The 22771-nt window shown below is 47.9% G+C and overlaps 2 protein-coding genes across 4 annotated transcripts in view; both read left to right on the top strand.

The window, feature by feature from the left end:
- Window positions 1–3787, top strand: part of PDILT (protein disulfide isomerase like, testis expressed) — a 39340-nt gene extending 35553 nt beyond the window's left edge. For both annotated transcript variants that reach the window (XM_036826543.1, XM_036826541.1), the window contains 3 exons: window positions 1015–1193; window positions 2593–2682; window positions 3498–3787. In XM_036826543.1, coding sequence (XP_036682438.1) covers window positions 1015–1193; window positions 2593–2682; window positions 3498–3731 — 503 coding nt within the window. In that variant the 3' untranslated portion in view covers window positions 3732–3787. The remainder of the gene's footprint in view (window positions 1–1014; window positions 1194–2592; window positions 2683–3497) is intronic.
- Window positions 3788–7867: 4080 nt separating this feature from the next.
- On the top strand, window positions 7868–22618 carry UMOD (uromodulin). Of its 2 annotated transcripts, none has more exons than XM_036827227.1 (11): window positions 7868–7952; window positions 9434–9630; window positions 10801–11577; window positions 11674–11781; window positions 12908–13116; window positions 14067–14215; window positions 16610–16855; window positions 19393–19555; window positions 20111–20192; window positions 21166–21207; window positions 22286–22618. In XM_036827227.1, the coding sequence occupies exons 2-11, from the start codon at window positions 9537–9539 to the stop codon at window positions 22345–22347; spliced, it is 1932 nt and encodes a 643-aa protein (XP_036683122.1). In that variant the 5' UTR covers window positions 7868–7952; window positions 9434–9536; the 3' UTR covers window positions 22348–22618. The 2 variants fall into 2 exon arrangements, with proteins under 2 accessions (XP_036683122.1, XP_036683124.1); XM_036827229.1 differs by lacking the exon at window positions 7868–7952 and adding an exon at window positions 8039–8120 and having other exon boundaries at window positions 22286–22613.
- Window positions 22619–22771: the final 153 nt, after the last annotated feature.

Here is a 22771-nt window from a genome sequence, read left to right as displayed (position 1 = left end):
GTGAGAGGCTAGGGAGGCCTTTCTGTACTCACTGACGCTGGGAGTCGTGAGAATGCCCACTTAGTTCCGGTAAAAAGCAAAAGCAGCTTCATTTTCTTGGAAGCAGGGCTGTCAGATTGGCTCCCTGGGACCGTCGCCATTAGGCCCCCTCGTGTTCCAACCCAGGGCCCACTGGGCTCCAAGGGAGATTCGGGGATTCAGCTGGGAGAGCAGATGGTCACAGAAGCACTTGGTTTGTAAATGGAGGGATGATCATCCAAATGTAATAACCAGGACCTTTGACGCCACTCCTCCCACAGAGCCAGAAATTTTAATGGAACAAGCAGGCAAGGTTGTTTCCCTTCCATGTTGGAGCTGGTCCCAGCTTTTTCTCCATAGGTCCCGGTGACTGGGCCACGCACAGAGCTCAAGGGGGAAGTCCAGTGTCCCCTTCCCAGGGGTAGTTGTACTTGTCACAAGCTCATGTTCACTTCCTGGGTGCGTTCTCCTCCACGGGACTGAAAGGTAGTGTGATACCATGGTCACAGGTCAAAACAACCTGTCTGCAAATCCCACCTCCTCTGCTTAATTAACTAAATGACCTTGAGCTGTGAGCTTAACCTCTGTTGGAAAACTCTCATGCTATCTCACACACACACACACACACACACACACTTTCTGGCAGAACATGAGGAATCATCTATCATAAATATTTTTCTTGGTTTTCCTCTTCAGCTGGAGTGGAAGGCTATGTTAAAGGAAAATCAGAGAACAGAAGAAAATGTCCCAACATGTAAAAAGTTTTAGTGTCTGAGTGGAAGGGGACTAGGTTATTCTTTTTTTTCTAATTTAGTTCATGATGATCAGGTACTATGGTTGAAATGTAAAATAACCTAACACACTATTAGAAGAGAGGGGGGCTGCAATTTGCATGGCAACAGACCATTAGTGGAATACAGTGACCGTGTCTACGTGGGAGTGTGGCTCTCAGGGTCTTTATTAGTGTGAACTTGAGTGACGGCCCTTCTCTTCCAGATGCACCCTGGTCCCAAAAGTGCAGGGCGCTGTTCCCAGTGTTGGAAGAGTTGGGTAGAAAGTATCAGAACCACTCCACAGTCACCATCGCCAAGATCGATATCACAGCAAATGACCTTCAGCTGACGTACCCGGACCGGTACCCCGTCTTCAGGCTCTTCCCTGCTGACTCTCAACAAGTGAGGGGCTCTTGGGATTCACATAACTGGAAGGTTACATTATTGTCATGGACTCAGTCTCTCCCTGTCTCCAGCTCTGCCTTTTACCAAATCAGCTTCATTCTCAGCTCCAGCCCTTATTATCTTCTCATATTCAAGTTAAAGATTGTTTTCCATTAGCTTCCACAAAAGTCCCAAGACTCAGTCTGATTGGGTCCTCCCCGACCCAGTCATTGTGGTCAAGGCGATGTGGGTGTTTTGATGGTCAGGCCTAGGTCAAACGGTTCCCTCTGGTATTCGAGCTGAGCCTGATTCAGACTATATGGAATAAGGTTGGGGGAGTCACCGTGTGAGTATTGGGGGTATCAGAAGAAGAAAGAATGCATAATAGAGACAATTAAGAATTTTACACTTTGGTATTAGAGTCATTGAACATCACCAGTGTTCATGCAGCACATTCTTCATGCCACTTTGGCACGTGGGGAAGAATGTCAATCAAAGAATCACAAGCCAAAGTCCCTGCTCCTAAGAAGAGTACGACTGAGTGTGGAGGAAAAGTCATGATATGGGCTCATCTTCAAATGCAACTGGAATTGGATAGGGCAGATACTGGAGGACAGATATGGCTGGAAGTCTTCATGCAGACATGAGACTTTGAAGAACGGTGGGGATTTAAATCAGAAGGGCATGAAGTATAGGTAGGAAGTATAACATGAACAAGGGCATAGGCAGAAGGCTGGCCACAGAAAGGTGAAAGAGATGTCATCCTCCTGGTGCAAAAGATGCACGTGCCTAGATCGAAAGGGTGGACCTGGCACAGATCTTCAGTTATCTGTAAAGGAGTTTGGACAGCCAGAGGGCAGTAAGCAGTTTCCTAATCTTCTTAAAGACCGAAAGAGGAAAGGAAGCTGGTGATGGCTGAGCAAGAACATAGGCCACTTTGTAAAATAACTCTTCTTATTCTTTAGTAATAATAATAATAATAATAATAGCAAATATATATAGTGCAGACTATGAGTCGGGCATTGTTTTAAGTGCTCTTCGTATAGTAACTCATTAAATCCTTATAACAACACCATGAGGTAGGGACTGTTATTATCTTCATATTACAGTTAAGGAAACTGAGTCATAGAGAGGTTAAGCAACCAGACTGCACTGCTAAGTGATGAAGCCAGGGATTGAGCCCCAATAGTGTGGCTCCAGAATTCTTGCTCTGAACCACTGCATCACAGCCCTAGGATGGAGGACATTTCATTATGCTTATGTTAGAACCATGGTAATGGAGGCTCAGAGCAGTTAAGAAACTTGCTTACTGCACTTAGGTTGTTAGGAATTTGACTCTGGTTTTCCCTGTGGAGCAATCCCTGAGTATTTTGCAAGAAGGGGCTACCATTTCTACCCTGCTCCTTTTTCTTCCTAGGCTGTACTATATAAGGGAGAACATACCCTGAAGGGCTTTTCTGACTTCCTGGAAAGTCAAATCGAGACCCAGACTGAGGACGAAGATGAGGTAAGGCAAAACAGCAGTACCCTAGATGATTCTATCCCACACAGAACCATCAGGAGCTCAATGGGCTAGGAAAGAGGGTGCCAAGATTTCCATAATCTTGTGCACTTTGGAGAGATTGGAGGATGAATCCAGTTTGGATGACTTTATTTCAAGGACACATACTACCAGAAAGGTGGAGTTGAGAAACACTGAGAAGGGCAAAGGCTCTGAAGTCTCACACAGCTCCTAAGGCTGCTTCCCTGGGTCCACTGTTCCTGAGTGGGTAACCACATGTCTTGATGGGCTCTTGCCCTCCGGCATCATTCTACAATCTCCATTCTCTCCTAATTCTGTTCATGCCTCAGTGAGGCCATCTGCTGGAAGGTGTCGTCTGTATTCTTTAGGACCCTTTCAGTTGCAAATGTCAGAAACCACAGTACTCTTTGGCTTAAGCAACAATGGGAATTTATCCCCTATAACTGGGAGAAAGTCAGATGTGGGTGGATCCTGAAGCTCAAAGTTGCTTTCTGTCTCCCCATCTCTGTTTTCCTCTGTGTTGGCTTCATTCCCAAGTAGGCATTTCCCCACAGAGGGCCAATGACTGCTCCACAGTTCTCAGCTAACAACCTCTCCGCTTGGAAAGAAAGTACCTACTCTTTAGTCCTAGCAAATGTCCTGGAATGGATCTCAGTAGCCAGGCCTGGGACAGCCGCAACTGTGGGCATAGAGCAGAGAAAGGCAGCTTGGCAATTACAATAATTATCGCGTAATTCTTGCTTCTGTTTCTTTTTCCACCTTCTTCCCTCTGTCCCTCCCACTCTTCTTTTCTTGAATAGCTACTGTCTGTTGAGCAAAGTGAAGTGACAGAAAAGGAGGTATTAGGTGAGGAAAAGGAGGTACCTTTTACGAAGAAAGAGCTACCAGAACAGAAGTTGCCTGAGCTGGAGAACTTGACCAAGCTGGAAGGGCCAGCTGGGCAGAAAGAAACGGCTGAGGAGGAGGAGAAGGTAGCTGAGCCAAAGGGACCTCCAGGAGAGGAGAAGAAGCCAAGAGTGAAGGAAGAACTGTAGCCTCTCCAAAACCAGGAGAGAGGGTGCCCATTTTCCAGGTCCTGGAATCATTTTCTGAGTGGATCTACTCCAAATAAAATTATATATAATTGTGGTAGGTGGGTGGAGGCTGGATAATAAAAGCCCCTGAATGTCTTTAGCCCTGTTTTATTCATTACGTCTTTTTCCTGGCTGGTGCTGCCTTAGAAGAGTTGTTTGGCCTGGAATTCACATAGGGCTGCAACGGAAGCCGTAAGAGTAACATTTAATGAGTGTTTACAACATGGTGGGCATTCGCTTAGTTCTCACAACCTCACTGGGAGCTAGGTTTCATCATCCCCATTTTACAGATGAGGAAACTGAGGCAAAGAGAAGTTAAGCAACCAGGCAGGATCACACAGCTAGAAAGCCCTTGAAATATGATCCTAGGCAATTTCACTCCACAGACCATGCATTTAACCACTATGCACACACTACCACCGTCAGGTTGGGGTCCCCAGAAGGTAGCTGATTCTTTCAAAGAGGTGGATTGATTTTTTTTTACGTTTCATTTTAGCACGGTAAGAAAGAGATTCAACTCCAAATCTGTCCCCAGTCTTTCACATCTCAAAAATGACCCACTCTCTTAAGCAGCCATATGCTAGGCTAACCCTCAAGGTCCCGCTTTCCTTTTATTACCATGAAAGTAACTCTACCAAACCACATGACTCCACCCACTGCCCTCCATCTCCACCCACCAGTCTCAGCCACAGAAGTCTTCTAATTGGTCCCTCTACTGTCGCTCTGCACCTCCATGCCCCACGCACATACACAAAATCTATACTCCCTAAAGCTGCTAAAGTGATCTTTTAAAAAGCCATAGCCATGAGGGCTCGCAGTACTACCTTGTTTTTCTAGCTTCTAGTGGCTGCCTGCATTCATGGTTCCTTCTTCAAAGAACTCTGACCTTTTGTTTCCATCCTCACTTCTCCTACTTCCTCTAATTCTTCTTGCATCTCTCTCATAAGTGCCACTGAGATAGCGCTGGGCTTGCCCAGATAACCTCATCTCAAGATACTGAACTTAATCATACCCACAAAGTCCTTTTTGCCATGTAAGGTAACATTCACAGGTTGTGGGGATTAGGACGTAGACATATTAGGAGGTCATTCAGACTCATGCTGCTGGTGTGTGACATTCATTTCAGTCAGGTGATAATAAACCTTCTCTTGGGAAAAGGAGGGCATAATATTTTAGGGACCAAGGTCTGCACAAACCATCTGGGCCTCTCCACACTCTACCCGTCATGTAACACAAAGGCTGATTGTGATTTATCAGGCCTCCGGAGCTGGTGTCCCTGTCTCTCTTCCCCCAAACCTGGCCTGTCCACATCCAGACCAAGCAGGGAACAGCCTGGGGCCCTGGAACTCACCTGAACCAGTTGCCCCGACAGAGGCAGGTATTAGTATTCAGGACACGATTCGAGGCTCACCTGCTTCAGTCTTAAAGCCACGTGGCTGCCAGTGGCTTTAAGAAGGAGGGGTCCACAGGGGCTGCTAGAACTAAATCACATGGAACAGAGCCCCTGACTGGCCACAAGCCAGAAAACGGGTGTGCTACCTGCAGGTCCCCCAGATGCAACTGGGACCTTAGGAAGTAGGGGCTCAGATTGGTGTAAACAGTATGGGTACGTTGCGCAGGTGATGACCCTCTGTTTGGAGGTCATCAGAGCATACAGGGAGAGAAAGGCCTTTTGCAGAAAGATATTGTCTCCATCATAACAGGAGAGGGGCTGTGGGAGATGAGTCCAGAGGCAGGTAGATGGAGAAGATGTAGGAGGCATGGCTTAGTTCCTCCAATGAAGTATGCCATGATGTCATTAAGTGTGTGGGACTGGGGAGAGGGCAGGAAGAAGAAAGAATGGAAAAATAGCCAATTAGAGAAATACCACAAGATGATCCAGCTGTGTTGAGTGGGATGATGCTTATTGTTTTAAAATGTAGGTTTGATTATAATTCAGGTATGGCAAGGCCGACAGATGAGGAGATAACTGTCATCGAAAAGACGGTTTATTATACTCACAGATCCCAAGAGGAGGATACACACCACGCCACGGGTGGGGCACACAGGGAAGTGCCAGGGTTGGTCAGGAGGCAGAGGAAGCAAGGGGAGAATTTAGCTATAATTTGAAACTGTAGCCTTCATTGTGGTTTCCATAGGAAGGAACAGAAGAGGCAAGGTAAGCAGGTTTAAGATTGGCTAGTTTGAATAGTTTCAGCAGGCTCTGGGACTTAGGAGTTGTCCCTAGTTGTCTGGTACCTGGCCCTGGGTTGATTAGGGCAGGGAAAATGTGGCCCTGAGTGTGAGCCTGATAGAGGAGGGGTTGGGGGATGGGCTCCGGACTGGCAGTTGTGTATATGAAAGTCATGCTCTCGGGAATAGGATATTCCTAGAGATGGCAAGGATATATATCCTGAGATATTCCTTGGTATCTCTAGGCATTAGTTTACCTTCAAAGGGATAGTCCCTCCAGAGTCAGCAAAGTCTCAAAGTGTAAAAGCATCAAATACAGAAACTAGAATAATGTGGTTATTAGACTTATGAATAGTCTCCAGCCCAAACTCCCCATTTTCCTGCCCAGGATCTCTGCCCAGACAACTCCAGAAGCCACCTGGAGCTCCATCTTTAATCCTTTAGAGACACCCAAACTCAGATTTTGACAGAGCCTCATGTGCACCAACCAGAAATGATATTCACCATCCAGAATGGAGAAAAAGAATATTAAGAACTTTTATTTTCTTCTTAAGCTATAGAAAAGAGAGGGAAAAAAGACATATTCTTATAGGGGGAAAAAAAGGGAAAAGGATACAAACAGCCAGTTCAGAAAAGAATAATAGTAAACAAATGAAAAGATAATAATGTCCCTTTTCATCGAAGAATTGCCAAAGCAAATAATGAGATATTTCTCACTTTTCGACAAAGATGAAAGTTAAAGCTCAGGGTTGGTGAGTACTGTGGTGGGATTGTAAACTAATTTTTAAAGATCTCTCTGGGGTGTTTTTTGGGAAGAGGTATCAAAATTCTTAAAACTGTGCCACCTCTTTGACCCAGTAATTTCACGCCTATGAAATTCCCCTGAGGAGGCGAGTGTGACACTGCCGATGGTCACCCAACCACTAAACCAGGTGGAAGAAGAAAGCCCTGAAAAAGCAAGTGCCATGGGTCATTGCCATATTTCCTGCGCAGCCTGAGTTCACACACATCTGATTTTTCTCAATATGGGATTTCCGACTACACGGAATTAGGTCAGGAGACACGGGGTTGAACCCAGCCAGGCTCTGTCATTTTCTACCCTGTGACTGTACATCAGCAAAGCAGCATTGGCAGTGACTTCCACAGATGGTATCATTGCTACATGCCTTTACTTGCATCATCTCCTTTAATCACCGTAACAACTCTAGGAGATAGGTATTGTCATTTTATAGATGACGAAAATGACCTCAGGAAGGAAAGAAATGAGACTACTGGCACACAGCAATGGCTGATCAGGATTCAGATGGACTGACTCCAAAGTTAGTTTGTTCAGTCACAAAGTTATCCACCTCCCAAGGGACCTTCCTTCATGGGAATTCAGATTCCCTGGTTCATAAAGTGAGTCTGGTCCAAATGTGTCTGAGTTATCTTCTGGCTCTGACCTTCAGCCATTCTCAGCTCCTTTCCTGCTCCCATCTGGACCCCAGGGGAGCTGGCTTAGCCCATGAGGATGGAGTGTGCTTTGGAACTCGAGCGGCCACAGGTACATGTCCCAGTATGGACAATGAACACCCTTTTCACCTGGAGAAGCCTGGCTTCGGGTTCTGACCTCTGCCTGGCTCCACCTCGTCCTTTTCAATGACCAAGAAAAAGCCCAGTAACTTGGCACTGTTTTCCCAGTTAATTTCTAACGAAGGAATCTCTTGATCCCAAAAGGTGCAGAACAGAGGGCTTGTAACTGTGGGCACAAGTGTGACCCCCAATGTCAATCATTTGGGGTCTCTACCAATTAGGAAAAAGAATAACAACCAGCTCACAGCCTAGGAAAGGAAAACACTGTGCCAAAGGAGGAAAATATTCCACCCCTGGGAAAACAATCAAGAAATAGAACCAGAGAATAACTGGAGGCGAGAGTGCCAGTGGGGGGCAGATGTGTGTGTATATATATACAGATATATATATAGGAGGCACACACTTGTAAACGGACTAATTCTACCTTTCTGGCTTCAGGTAAGGCTATCTGCAGCTCTCACTTCTCCTAGCCACTTCTCCCCATCTAGTCTTCTGCTGATTTCCATTCTGTTTGAGGGAGAGGGGAGCAGAAATGAAGAGATGGGACACTTGGGTCAGACCTAGGTTGAGTCATCACTCTGCTGACCATTGGCTTTGTGAGCTTTGGTAAGTCAATCCCCCTCTCTTTCAGCCTGTGCTTCCCTAACAACAATTTTTTCATTCATTCAATTCATATTAGTGAAATGCCTACTATGTACCAGGCACTGGGGAATACAGCAGTGAACAAGAGTATCTGCTCTGAGCCTACTTTGCACATATCACCTCAGTTAATCCCCGGACCACAATATGCAGTCGGTTATTAGCCAAACTATAGGTCACAACCCATCAGTGGATCATGAAATCATTTGTGGATTACATTAAGAGTTTTATTTTAATTAAATACAATAGAATATGTCATCAAAGAATGCACACCGTAATGGTAAGAATTGTTTTATAAAACATTCATTTCATGTGTGCATGTGTGTGTGTGTGTGCATGTGCGTGTGTGTGTGTACAAGCAGCTGCACTGGGTCATGGCATAAAATAATTTCCTTATAGCAGATCATTGTCTCAAAGGCTTGCAAAACACTTTTCTAGGACACAGGTTCTTTGATGACAGGGGACTTCTTCACAGTGAGCCTGATGCATTGTAGTCACTCAATTTGTGCAAGCACTGATCTCTATTTCATAGATGAGGAAACTAAGTCTTAGCGAATTGAAATACATTGCCCAGTGTTACACTATGAGTTTACCAATCATAGTGATTGTTAAAATAGGGATTTGAATCCTGATTGCAGGCTCCATGTCCCACATATTTAACCACCATGCTACGCTATTTTGCTGCTGTAAAAATTGGGGTAATAGTAGATTATTTTGCCAGGTGGGTGAAATAATAAGTGAGCACTCTGGAAACATTAAAATACATTACGAAGGTTAATCACCTCTCAAGTTGCTTATCTCAAGCCACTTCTTTACAATATGTGAGTTGCATGAAGTCAGGGACTTTGTCTGTCACCTTGGTGCATAGCTCCCTGTTTGGCACATAGTAACTACTCAATAAATGTTTGTTGAATGAATAAACGTATCTGGGCAAGTTCAAAGTTTCCCATCAGGGGATCAGGAGTTGGCTGTTAAAACCCAAAGCTGCCTCCAATAAGATGGTGAGTCCAGAACACTCCCCCATCTTGCTGGTTCCTGCTCCAGATGAGAGACTCAGTTCTTCCAAATGTGCTAAAACTGGGGAAGCTGATGCTGGGATGTGAGTGGGAGTTAAGAGTAGGGCCATAGAGGGGAAAACCCCACCAAAGCAAGGGCCACACCGATACACACTTTTTATGGTTCACATAAATGGCATCTCCTGGACTTACGCAGTGCACAACCAAAGTACTGTGGGGCTGGGAGTTAGATCATGTGTTTATCCCATCCATCTCTGTTCACAGGACTTCAGGTGTCAAGGACAAGGAGGAAACCCCAAGAGGCCAGCCTTTCCTTGCCTTTGGGAAAGCCTTCCCAGACCAGGAGTAGCTGTGAAGAGCAGAAAAGATGAAGTGGCCCTTCTCTTCGACCTTAATGTGGATGGTAGTGGTGGTGACCTCTTGGGTCATCATAGCTGCAGCCTCTGACACCTCGGCAGCGAGTAAGTGCTGTGTGCGTATAGTGAGCAGTGCCCCCATTAGCAAAGGCGGTCTCAATCCCTCTCCTATTATGCTTGGGATTTGCACAGTCTTTATTCTAAATTCATTTCTTACTCTATAATGTACATAGGACTCACCCAGGAATTTTACTAAAATTCAGATTCTGATTCAGTATGTCTGGAGTGGGGCCTGAGACTCTGCATTCTAACAAGCTCCCAGATAATGCTGATGCTGTGGTCCTTGGATCACATACGGAGAGACAAAGGTCTAGAACATCACTGAGGCCCCCTGGCACTTCACTGGAAGGTCAAGAACATACTCAACCACACAGGAGATTTGAACACACCCACGTGGCTTCCAAATACCTCCCGTTTAACACTTAAGTGACCATTCCGTTGGGTTGCACGTTGCTTCAGCTTTTCCTTGGAGAAGGGAGCTGGCCACCACCCCACAATCCCCAGCTGGGGTGCTTTGGGACAGAGAGTAAATACCATCGTGTTGTCGTGGTTAAGAGCACACACTCTATGGTCCTGCCACCTCGGTTTGTGTCCTAGCTCTGCTGCTTACCAGTGGAGCAAGTGGCTTAAAACTTCTGAATCTTGTTTCCTCACCTTTAAAATAAGGGCAAATACAAAAGTCATTCCCCAGGGCCATTGGAGAGGATTCAATGAGATAATGAATAGAAAGTGCCTATCCCAGTGTCTGGCATATAGTAAGTGCTTAATAAACAACAGTTCACTATCTTTACTGTTATCGGGTTGGCCAGAAGCTTCGTTTGGATTTCTCCATACGATCTTATTACTATTGTCACAGAGGAACAAAGTGTGACCGCCACCGCCAGATAGAGAGAGGAAGCAGGGAAGGAGATCTGAGCAAAAGGCATAGAATGTACCAAGTCGGGGAAGGGGTGACAGGGTCACCTAAGTCCTACCAAAGTGTCAAGAACTCTGCATTATTCCTCTGGAGGTGGAAAGGTGGACGTTTGAAAAGAAGACATAGCTTGAAGGCAATGCTTAGACACCATCAGGGGAGTTTGCTTTGTTTCTTTCGAAGGTGGTCGGCTATGGACTAAGTCTTAAAGAACGTGGGTACCCTAAGGGACACGGGAAGAGTCTCTGGGTGACCAGTGGCCTAGCGGCCTCCACTCTGAGTCTGGTCTCTTCCGTCCGCAGGAAGCTGCTCTGAATGTCACAGCAATGCCACCTGCACGGAGGATGGGGCTGCCACTACGTGCTCCTGCCAGGCGGGCTTCACTGGCGACGGCCTCGAGTGCGAGGACCTGGACGAATGCGCCACTCCTGGGGCACACAACTGCTCCGCCCCCAGCAGCTGCGTGAACACGCCAGGTTCCTACACGTGCGTCTGCCCGGAAGGCTTCCGCCTGAGCTCCGAGCTCGGCTGCACGGACGTGGACGAGTGTGCAGAGCCAGGGCTCAGCCACTGCCACGCCCTGGCCACCTGCGTCAACAGCGAGGGCAACTACTCGTGCGTGTGCCCCGCGGGCTACTGGGGGGACGGGAGGCACTGTGAGTGCTCGCCGGGCTCCTGCGGGCCTGGCCTGGACTGCGTGCACGAGGGCGACAGGCTCGTGTGCGCCGACCCGTGCCAGGCCCACCGCATCCTGGACGAGTACTGGCGCAGCGCCCAGTACGGCGCGGGCTACGCCTGCGACTCCGACGTGGCCGGCTGGTACCGCTTCGTGGGCCAGGGCGGCGTGCGCCTGGCCGAGACCTGCGTGCCCGTCCTGCGCTGCAACACGGCCGCGCCCATGTGGCTCAATGGCACGCACCCGTCGAGCAGCGACGGCATCGTGAGCCTCAGGGCCTGCGCGCACTGGAGCGGCCACTGCTGCCTGTGGGACACGCCCGTCCAGGTGAAGGCCTGCGCCGGCGGCTACTATGTCTACAACCTGACGGCGCCCCCCGAGTGCCATCTGGCTTACTGCACAGGTGAGTGGGTGACTCCCCGCCACCCCAACCGGGCCGCGTGGGCGCCTCGAGGGACTGGAGCGCATCCTTGTTGACTGTCTGTCTGTAACCCTGCAGACCCCGGTTCCGTGGAGGGGACGTGTGAGGAGTGCAGTGTAGACGAGGACTGCAAATCGGATAATGGCAGATGGCACTGCCAGTGCAAACAGGACTTGAGCATCACCGGTGAGGCCAGTGGGGAGGAGGGGAGGTCCTGAGAAATGTCAGTCACCGGGGGAGGGACACATTCCTGCGTGGGAATTGGGGGCCCGTGGGGATGACCCGGGGAATGCTTATTATCCAATGTGAGTGGAAAGCCGGTCCGGTAATATCCATTTAAACCCAGCAAGAAGCTCTCTGGGCTCCCAGAGCTTGGGGAACCACCTCACCCCCAGCCTTCGTTCTGAGGCCCCCTGTACCACAGTGGATACGCAAGTGGCTGCCACCTGTTGGCCCGAGGCTACCTGAGCCATATTCCTGCAGCACAAGAGCGCAGGCGTGGCCCACAGTCTGCAGTTTCTTGGGCCGGGCCGTCCACTGACCAGCTGAGGACCCTGAGCAGGGCCCTGGCCATCTCTAAACCTGTTTCCCCATATGGATAATGAGTGAAGCAGGCTAGTATTTTCCAAATTCCAGTCCTGATTTTAGTCACATCGTTCTTGTAAGTAAACTTGGGACATTGAAGTTCACTGCTGTGTCTGTGGGAAGTAACACTTACCCTACGTAGACAGTAACAGTAAAAATGAATACAATGAAAGAAAGGCATTCAATTTCAGCAGCTGTGTAATACTTCAATTTAAAAAGTCCAACCGTCTGTTGTTATGTGCTGCAAATACTTGGCCAGAGGTCTGCGCTCTGTTGTTTCAAAGGAAAATTAGCAAGTGTAGGGCACTGAAAACATTAGCAGCTATTGAGGACTGTCTCCTTGATGTAGAAAGGATGGAAAGAAATTACAGTTAACTTATTAGCTTTTTTTGTTTGCTTGTTGTTTTGTTTTGTTTTACTGGGATTCAATGTTATTTAATGCCGGGGCAGTGAACGACCCAAAGATAATACTGTTCCTTGTATACAACCTACTCTTAGGGTAACATGGTCTGGTGGTTGGTCACACGGATCCATCCAGTGAGCTGGGAATCCAGTCTCATGTCTCCATCTCTCTCAGAAGGGAGACCACAGCGGGAGACTGAAGCGACTCTGAGTACCCCCAGCTGGCGGCCAACCTGGCTAGCTGGGCCTGGGCCCTGGGGATGTGCCGTACCCTGAATTGTGGTCCCAGGCCTCCCTCCAATCCTGTCTTCCCTAATCATTTCAGATCTCTCCCTCCTGGAGCGCAGGCTGGAATGTGGGGTCAATGACATTAAGCTGTCCCTGGGCAAGTGCCAGCTCAAGAGCCTGGGCTTTGAGAAGGTCTTCATGTACCTGCGGGACAGCCAGTGCTCGGGCTTCACTGAGAGGGGCGACCGGGACTGGATGTCCGTGGTGACCCCAGCCAGGGATGGGCCCTGTGGGACGGTGATGACGGTACGTTCTGGCCAGTGTGGGACAGGGTCAGAGCACTGCCTGGTTCAAGCCTAGCCCTACCACTTGCTAGCTGTGTGAGCTTGGGTGACTTATTTAACCTAGCTGTGCCTCAGCTTCCTCAGCTGTAAAATGGAGTAATAATAGTACCTACTGCATAGGGTTAAGAGGGTTAAAGGAGTTAATGTGTGTGAAATGATTAGGACGGTGACTGGCACATAGTAAGTGCTCAGTAAATGTTAGCTGCAAATACGAGGACGATCCATAGTGATAGTTCCCCATTTTACAGACGGGAAAGGTAAGGCCCAGACAGTGCAATGACTGTTCTAAGCCAGTAGGTATCAGCGCTGAGTTCAGAAGCAGATCTGTTTGTCTCTGGCCATCCTGGGAGGCAGGGTCTGCATCACTGATGTTTGGAGGCCTAGGACTTCAGCTATAGAAGCCTCCTCCGAAGGGACCCAGAGGTAAACACTTGTGTGAGTGGGCTCTGCTTCCTCCCATCTCCCTCATCCCCCAAAAGAAAAAGAAAGAGGACAAAAGAAACAAGGAAAAAATTGTCATTTGCCAAATATGGCTTTTTGAAGTTCCACCATTAATGATGACTCGGTACGTGGTTTTCAGTCTTTTTACTGTTTGCGAGAGGAAGCATGGGGTGATGGGAAGAGTCCAGGCTTGTTAGAGCCCCTGTACCAGGGGCAAGTCACTCAGTTCCCATGAACTTCTGTCTCCTTTCAAGAGGCGGGGAGGTGGTTGCCTTGCCTCTTAGGGTCATTGCAGGGCCAGTGCAATGATGCAGTATGAGCGTTTAGCTGGGGTGAGGGAAGGGGGCTAGCGCATGAGTCGTGCTCACGGAAACTGGGAGGGCAGTGTCAACACCTTTGGCTTTGACTCTTACTCAGATTCTATGCCCCTTTTTCCACCCTCCCTCCCCCCACCTCCCCACCCCAACACAGAGGAATGAAACTCATGCCACATACAGCAACACTCTCTACCTGGCAGATGAGCTCATCATCCGTGACCGCAACATCAAAATCAACTTTGCGTGCTCCTATCCCCTGGACATGAAAGTCAGCCTGAAGACCTCCCTGCAGCCAATGGTCAGGTGCGGCCAGAGAGGGTCCCCAATGTCCCTGGCCGGCTCCACCCCACAGCCCCTTAGACACCAGGCCCTTAGCTTCCCTGTCCACTGCCGCCCAAGAGGAGCTGGGCGGAGGGAGGTGGCTGGGAGGAAGTGTTGGACTCCATCAGGAGCCCCTAAGGAGCCCAGCTAGGAAGTCTGGAGCCTGCTTTCAAATCCCGGCTCCATCACACAGATGGCTTTGGGAAGTTGATGGCCCCACTCTGAGTGTCAGTCTTCTCATATGTGAAATGGGTTTAGCAATGCTGGACTGTCTTTCTTAGAAGCACAAAAATGCTCTGCAGAGGTGAAACCAACATTAGGGTCCCTGGCTTATCAGAGGGGTAGGGTGGGGTGGTTGGACCAGAGGAAAGAAGGGAGAGGTCTCGGTTCAGACCTGCTATGGGACTGGGCAAGTTGTACCCCATATCTGGACCTCAGTTTCTTTCTCTGTAAATAGAAAGAGTTTGAACAAAGAGGGGTTTACAATTTATGCTTCTTGGAGTGTGAGGGTCTTTAACGAGGTGATTTAGGGGTGGGAACCAGAAAACTTCTACCCACATTGAGTGCCACATGAGGTTTTATTTTATTTTTCCCTATTTTTTTAATTGAAGTATAGCTGATCTACAATGTTGTGTTAATTCCTACGTACAGCAAAGTGATTCAGATATATATATATATATATATATATACACACGCACACATTCTTTTTTCATATTCTTTTCCATTATGGTTTATCATAGGATACGGAATATAGTCCCCTGTGCTCTACAGTAGGACCTTGTTGTTTATCCATTCTGTATGTAAAGCTTACATCTGCTAACCCCAGCCTCCTACTCCATCCCTTCCCCAACCCCCTCCCCCTTGGCAGCCACCAGTCTGTTCTCTATGTCCGTAAGTCTGTTTCTGTTTCATAGATAGGTTCATTTGTGTCATATTTTAGATTCCACATATAAGTGATATCATATGGTATTTGTCTTTCTCTTTCTGACTTACTTCACTTAGTATGATAATCTCTAGTTGCATCCATATTGCTGCAAATGGCATTATTTCATCCTTTTTTATAGCTGAGTAGTATTCCTTTGTATATATATGTACCACATCTTCTTTATCAGCTTTATTATTTAAAAAAATTAAAGGATCTGGTTGCTAAATAAACTAGAAAATCTCTGAATAGGATGAATCACAAGCCAATGAAGCTGATACTGGAAAAAAATAATAGTTGTAATAATAACAAGTGTTTATTGAGAGCTGACCATATGTCAGGCATTGTGCTAAGTGTTCTACATGGAACATCTCATTGAAAACTTAGCACACCCCAGGAGGTGTAAGTATTATTATTATTCCCATTATACAGATATGGAAATTGAAGGTCAAAGAAGGTTTAGTAACTTGTCCAAAGTTGTAGAGGCTAGTAAGTGACAGAGCTGGGATTCAAACCCAGGCCATCAGGCATAGAGTCCCCACTCTACCATGACCTTGTCTTTGAAGCTTGCCCATGGTCACATGTTCCCTGGGCCAACCAGACTTGGGGAAGGGCACTGGGCACTGATGAGGGTGCTTGGCTGACTTGAAGGAAGACAGTTACTCATTGTCTGCTTTTGTGTGGCCGAGCAGTGCCCTGGAGCAATGTGGCCACGTCCCAGGCCTGGTCGGTTCCAGGGAACAACACATCTGTACGCAGATCTCTCTCTGGCTTGAGCTAGAGATCTCATTCCAGTCTAACCAAGTCCAAACCAATAACCCCATTCTCACCTCTGAAATGGACTTCCACATTACTATTTCTCACGTACCCCATTTCCTCGGGCATCAGTCTTTCAGTGTCCTTTGTAGGATAATCCCATGGAGTCTACATCAGTGTGACTGTTTTTAATGTGATTTAAAATAACCCATTTTAAAAACCCCAATCTTCTGCTGTAGGTGCAGCCAGAACTCTGACTAAGGACTGTAGGACTCATAGCCCATCTTTTTAAACTGTTCTAGATTAAGACCAAAAAAGGAATCTAGGTGATTCCCGAGAGAATGTGTTTGCTGCGCTTCTTGAATGCAGGGGCCACCACCTGAGGGGGTGGACATGTTACAGAAAATGTGGTCTATGCATCAGAAGCAGCAGAATCACCTGGGAGCTCGTTAGAAAAGCAGAACCCTGAGCCCCACCGCAAACCTACAGAGCCAGAACCTGCATTTCACCAAGATCCCTAAGTGACCTGTGTGTGCTCATTGTACTTTGCAGAGCAATGGTTGGTGGGTTCCAGTCCTATTGCTGGATAAAAATGCAAATAACTGCCAGGAACTGCTTAGGAATGCAGACCAGAAAGGATGACCTATCTGTTGCTATTCTCAGCTCTGGTTCTCTCACCAGCCCCTCTCCTCCTGCAGCGCCCTAAACATCAGCATGGGTGGGACTGGAACGTTCACCGTGTGGATGGCGCTCTTCCAGAGCCCTGCCTACATACAGCCCTACCAAGGCTCCTCCGTGACCCTGTCCACTGAGGCCTTTCTCTATGTGGGCACCATGCTGGATGGGGGCGACTTGTCCCGGTTTGCACTGCTGATGACCAACTGCTATGCCACACCCAGCAGCAATGCCACAGACCCTTTGAAGTACTTCATCATCCAGGACAGGTAAGGCCCACGGATGGAATTTGGGAGCAGGGAGGGTCTTTGGACTTGGATGGGTACAAAGTACATTTTTGTATTCATTCACCTCTAGCTGAAATTTAGCATTGCCATTCATTATGATATAGGCAAGAAACCACAGAAATATTAGCAGGACATATGAACACATTTACACACATCAATACTTTTTAGTTACTATAGTATTAGAATTTCTACTAGATATTATTTGATGTAATATCAAATCCATGTACTTGTAAATATATATATACATTTATAAAATAGATATGTAAATATATAATGCATGTATCAAAAGTTTTAATATTTTAAGAACTATGTTTAATTGGTTTTCTTTATAATCTTATGTAATTTAGTTTATGCATTTAAGGCATTATTTTTGAGGAGGGAAGCATGGGCTTCACCAGATGGTGGAGGGGGTCCAGGACTCAGAAAAAGATGAGAAACCTGATGGAAAGGCAGGCCCCGGGCAGGAGCAGGTTGGCACTTGGCTGGGAGGAGTGCAGTGGAGGTATGGTTAGCCAAGGGCCAACCGAAACAGGGAGGACACAGGTGGGCTGCTTTTGACTCAAGTGCATTAGAGAACCATGAACCACACTGTGAGAAAGTAGTTCACGGTTTCATTCATAAATTGAACAGATATTTTTGGAAGTTTATGTGTGTCAGGCTGTGTGAATAACAGTGACTAGAAGGGACGAAAATCTCTGCCCCCATATAGCTGATATTCTAAGCAGGGAGACCAACAATGAAACAAAAGTGACATCCATGGCATATTAATGATGAAGGGGCTGTAGAAAAAAACCTAAGCAGGAAAAGGGGAGGGGCATTTGCAATTCTAATAGTGCAGTCAGAGAAAGCACTCCCAGGAGACACTGACCTGTTTCTGTTTCAGTTCTCTTAGTATCTGCATGGTCACATCAAGGGGGAAGGTCTCAGCTGGGTGCTCATCTGATGCTCACACTTCTGTTATTTGCTCATCTCCCTTTGCAACAAAAAGGAAGGAGAGCAGAAGTCTGTTTCGGGCCTTTTACAGTCAACAGTGTCTAAGTACAATGTAATAGCACTGCTTTACTTTATATTTATTAGTATGGTCATGTTTTATATATGGCAGCTAATACTGGTTTGCTATTTGTGGTCATGACCTCCTAAAAACTAGATGTATTTCAGTAAAAAGGTGTGTAGATTTAAAGAAATAGTAATAATGATATAATAATGTAAAATAATAATACAGATATTGGGAAACAGGAAAACATTCATGGAGATGGTTTCTGGCTAAGGCAAAAAAAGAACTGAAATTTGGAAAATGCTGGCCTGACCTCGACTGGGGCATCATGGAGACTGGGTTCCTATCTTGGCTTTGCTATTTCTTAGTTTGAGACACAAGTCATTTCATCTCTCTGGATATCCATGTTCTCATATGTGAAATAGGCATAAATCAAACCTACCGTGCAGGGATTTTTTTAAGCTTTTTTTTTTTTTTGTCTGAGTATAAAAGTAGAGCATGTACATTGTGGAAAGCTTGGAAAGTTTTGAAAAAGAAGCATGAAGAAATGCTGGCTGTGGTCCTGTGTTTCTGCCGTGGCATGGGTGGGACCTGGGCCGAGGACCACCAGTCTGTGAGAGGCTCAGAATATCACAGGGCGTGTAAAGAGGAGACAAGCTGGGGAGACCATGAGCAGCTAGAGGAGACACGTAGGTGCCTTGCTTGGGTTGAGTGCCTGGGGCTGCCGAGGGCAGCGCTGGGTGCCACGCTCTCTGCCTTTCATGAGGTGGGTCCCCTTAACCTCAGGGCTTTTATTTTGCCAAGTGAAGTCAGATCTGAATTGGAGGGGGCACGGAGTAGAGGGAACACTACCCCCAGAAGTTCCTTTCTCGGTTCTCCTCTGCAATCAGCCTTCAGCCCCTTTTCTAAATCCATTTTGAGCAGATAATGTGGAATAGCAGACAGGGTACCTGATTTACCTGCTCAGAGTACCTACGTACCCTGCTCCAGCCCAGCACCTGTGTGAGTCTCCGAACGTGCAGTTTCGAGTTTCTATCCATGTGTTTGGGTGCGTTGTATATGTGTGTAGATGAGCACACACACTCCAATTTGGTCAGTGGCCCTCAGTGCTCAGACGTTTCCATTGTTAAAATTAACACCAGGCACTAGTGGACAGCCAATAAATGGTAGGTAATGATTCCTGAATGCCATTTCCTGGGAAATCAGGAAGTGCTGACTTTAGGATGGTTGCAGCTCTGTACCGATGACATTTTTACTTTAGAATCATATATATGTATCACCTATTGTACGTCACATACTGTAATAAGTACTTTGTAATTTTAACTCATTTGATCGTTGCAACTATCTTATGGTGTGGGCTACAATTATTATTCCTCCTACGTAGATAGGGAAACAGGCTCAGAAAGGTTAAGTAAATGGCCCACGGTCACACAGCTAATAAGTGGTGGAGTGAGATTTAAATCCAGGAAGTCTGGCCCCAGAGTGTTTGCTTAGCCAACCGTGTTATATGACATAACCTTCCCAGATGTCCACGCACGGCGGACTCAGCCATCCAAGTGGAGGAGAATGGGGAGTCCCCTCAGGGCCGCTTTTCTGTCCAGATGTTCCGTTTTGCTGGAAACTATGACCTGGTCTACCTGCACTGTGAAGTGTACCTCTGCGACACCGTGAATGAAAAGTGCAAACCTGTGAGTCACCTCCCCTCCCTCAGCCTGCTCACCACGCCCTCCACCACGCCCAGCTCCCATAACATTTGGCCACAAGATTCAAAGAAAACGTATAAACATCTCTGCCATGTTTCTGTTTTAGTACAGGGGTAGACAGAGCAATAAGATGAGGCTGGTGTGGCCGGGCAGGAGACCTAGGCTGTGGGGAAGTCAGGTGGGGTCAGGGCAGTGCAGCAGAACCTCTGGCTTATCTGCAAGCTTGTGTTCTAATAACAGAAACTGACATTTTTAAGCAGTGAGTGCGACTTATGTGTGTTAACTTGTTAATACTTCACAGCAACTCTGGGAGGGAGGTATTTTACCAGCCCCTTTTTCTCTATGGGGAGAGTGACTTTCCTAAGATCGTACATCTAACATATGGTAGAGCTGGGACCTGAGCCCACGTATACCGATCTCCTAACAACCCCTGCCTCTACCATCCTCAAGTCCCAGCCTGAGGCAGGAGGTTGCTCCCCCTGGCAGGGCCACATTCAGTCTCCCTTGTGGAAAGGCTTCTTTGTCACCCTCTCCCTGCAGACCTGCTCCGAGACCAGATTCCGCAGTGGGGGCATCATAGACCAAACCCATGTCCTCAACTTGGGTCCCATCACACGGAAAGGTAAGAGGGCCCCTCCCTTCCCCACATTCCTGGCGAGAAATGTTCTCTGGAGATGAGGAGGGGTGACAGAACCTGGCACTTGGGATCCTACTGGGGTCTGAAGAACTGGAGCAAGTAAATCCTGCGAGGCGAGGTAGACTATAAGCTGCCTTCCTCTTGCCGGTTCTCATTCATTCATTCATTGCACGGCTGTCTTCTCATGCCTGCCTTGTGCCAGGCCTCGTGCTAGTGGCCAGGGTCTCAGGATGAGCAGCAACAGGTACAAGCCTGGCTCATGTGGCACTCGTGGACCAGTAGGGGAGACATCAGTCAAATAATCGTGTATCTCTGCGGTTGCGATAAGTGCAGTCACGAAAATGGATCAGGAACTCTGAGCTCTTACAGCAGGGGAAGCAGACCTAGTGAGGAGGATTGGGGAAGAATGGAGCTGAGGTTTGGAAATTGAGAAGGGATTAACTACGAGGGGTCAGGAGAAGCAGAGGAGAGGGAGGAATCCCAGGGAGAGAGTAGAGCATGGGCAAAGGGCCTGTGGCAGGAGGGAGCCTACCGTGCTGGAGTAACTGGGATAAGCCCAGGCAGGCTGGAAGGAGGAGGGTGAGCTGATGCAGGTTGGGGACCAGACCATGTGAGGCCTTAGAGTACTTCTTCTCTTTCTTCTCCTCCTCCTCCTCCTCCCCCTCCCCTTCCCCCTCCTCCCCCTCCTCCCCTCCCCCTCCCCTCCTCCTCCCCTCCCCCTCCCCCTCCTCCCCCTCCTCCCCCTCCTTTTAATTGAAATATAATTGACATGTGGTTCTTGCTAAGGTTTTGCGCCTTTCTCTTGAAAGTAGCTGGCAGCCCCTGAGGGGTCCAAAGCAGGGGAGTGACATGATCAGACTGGGGTTTCAAAAAGACCACTCCGGCTGCAAGGAGGAGCAGATGGAAGGGGCTTCACCCAGGCTTCCCCACGCACTGACCCTTCTCTTTCCTCCCACAGGGAGCCAGGCCGCAGTCTCAAGGGCTGCTTCCAGTAGCTTGGGTAAGCTCAGGTCCTCTTTGCACAGGGACTTGCACCAGAACCTTCCTCTGGGGCTTTTCTCTGTGGGCCCAGGGTGTGCTGGAGTACCTGGCCTGCTTGAGCTGAGCTCTGAAGGGGTGACGGCCCTCACGGAAAGTCTTGGACCTGGGGCTACACACATAGCCATGCTGTCCCACAACAGTGCGCGTGGACGCACAGACGGGTGCACAAGAACAGACATCACCCAGACGTCCACACACACACACACACACACACACACACACACACACACACACGAGGTCACGTGCACGTATTCACATTCACACACAAAGGTGCATGACAGCTGCAGCTGCATGTGTGCATATCTGTATATGCAGACATAGACTCGCTTGTTACACACCTGTACACAGTGAGCAAGCACACACTCTAGATCTGCACCTTGGGCACTTCCTGGAGCTTCAAGGCTCACCTCTAACACCTTTTTCAGGATGCTTAGTGCGGGGATGAACACAGCAGAAAAACAAGAAACCCTGTTTTTCTGCTTCTCCGCTCCTCTGACCACAAAGGCCGGGGACCGGCAGCATTTTCATGGCCCTTGATTTTTATGGCCACTGAACTGACTGAAAATCTGGACGAAAAGTGAATCCATGTAACTGTTGTCCTGCTTGGCTCCTGGCACCTAGATCCGAGCAGGTTGTTACACCAACCTAGTGTTTGACCTGAGCTACTTCATCCCAGTATCAGTGAGCTCAGAGCTGGAGAGTCAAGGTATCCCCAAGAGGCTTGCCCTTTGTGAATATCCCTCAAGGTCACCAAGGTTGAGTAAGCTGGTCACTGCACAAGAGTGCCCTTTTGAGGGGATACCAAGGCTAGTGCCTGCGGAAAGCCTGCCTTTTTCCAGATTGGCCCACCTGGGAGGGCACCTTTTTCTAATTGGTTTTCAGGGCAGATAAAGAGAAAGCTTCCTTTTTCTAACTGATCAGCCCAGAGAGGGTGTCCTTTCCTATTGGTCAGTTTAGAGGAAGCAGTTTATGTTCGTTTTGCACATAAAATGTGCACATCAGTGCTGGCGGCAGCCCTGTAATCGCTTTCTTTTCAGGGCTCCTGAAGGTCTGGCTGCCTCTGCTTCTGTCGGCCACCTTGACCCTGATGTCTCAGTGATCAGTGGCTGGAAACCCTGCGCTCTGTAGCTACCAACTCACTTCCTACTGACTGGGGAGGCGATGCAGGCTGGCACTCTACCCACAGAGAAAGGAGCCCACGTTTCAGTCGCTCTGCTCCTATTTTCTCCCCTTTAATCCTTGCTACCAAAAAACAGCCTGTGTCTTTAAATGCTGCCTTCTCTCAAAATGGGACTTGGCATATGTCTGCACATGAGGCCCCTATCTCCTTAAATAGTGTTGCAAAATAATAATTTTGAAAAGCTCGGTCTGTGAGTCGTTTATTCACCCAATAGTTATTTATTGGGCACCTGCTCTATGTAGGCACTGTCCGTGGTGCTAAGGATCCGATGATGAGAAAAACCAGACTCCATCCCTGCCGTCATGGACTTCACGGTCTGGTCGCTGAGACTGGGTTCAACTCT

Source organism: Balaenoptera musculus, chromosome 15 (genome assembly GCF_009873245.2).
Source record: "Balaenoptera musculus isolate JJ_BM4_2016_0621 chromosome 15, mBalMus1.pri.v3, whole genome shotgun sequence".
Lineage (NCBI taxonomy): Eukaryota > Metazoa > Chordata > Mammalia > Artiodactyla > Balaenopteridae > Balaenoptera > Balaenoptera musculus.
The sequence above is the reverse complement of the archived record's forward strand: the minus strand, read 5'-3'. Positions and strand labels throughout refer to the sequence as shown.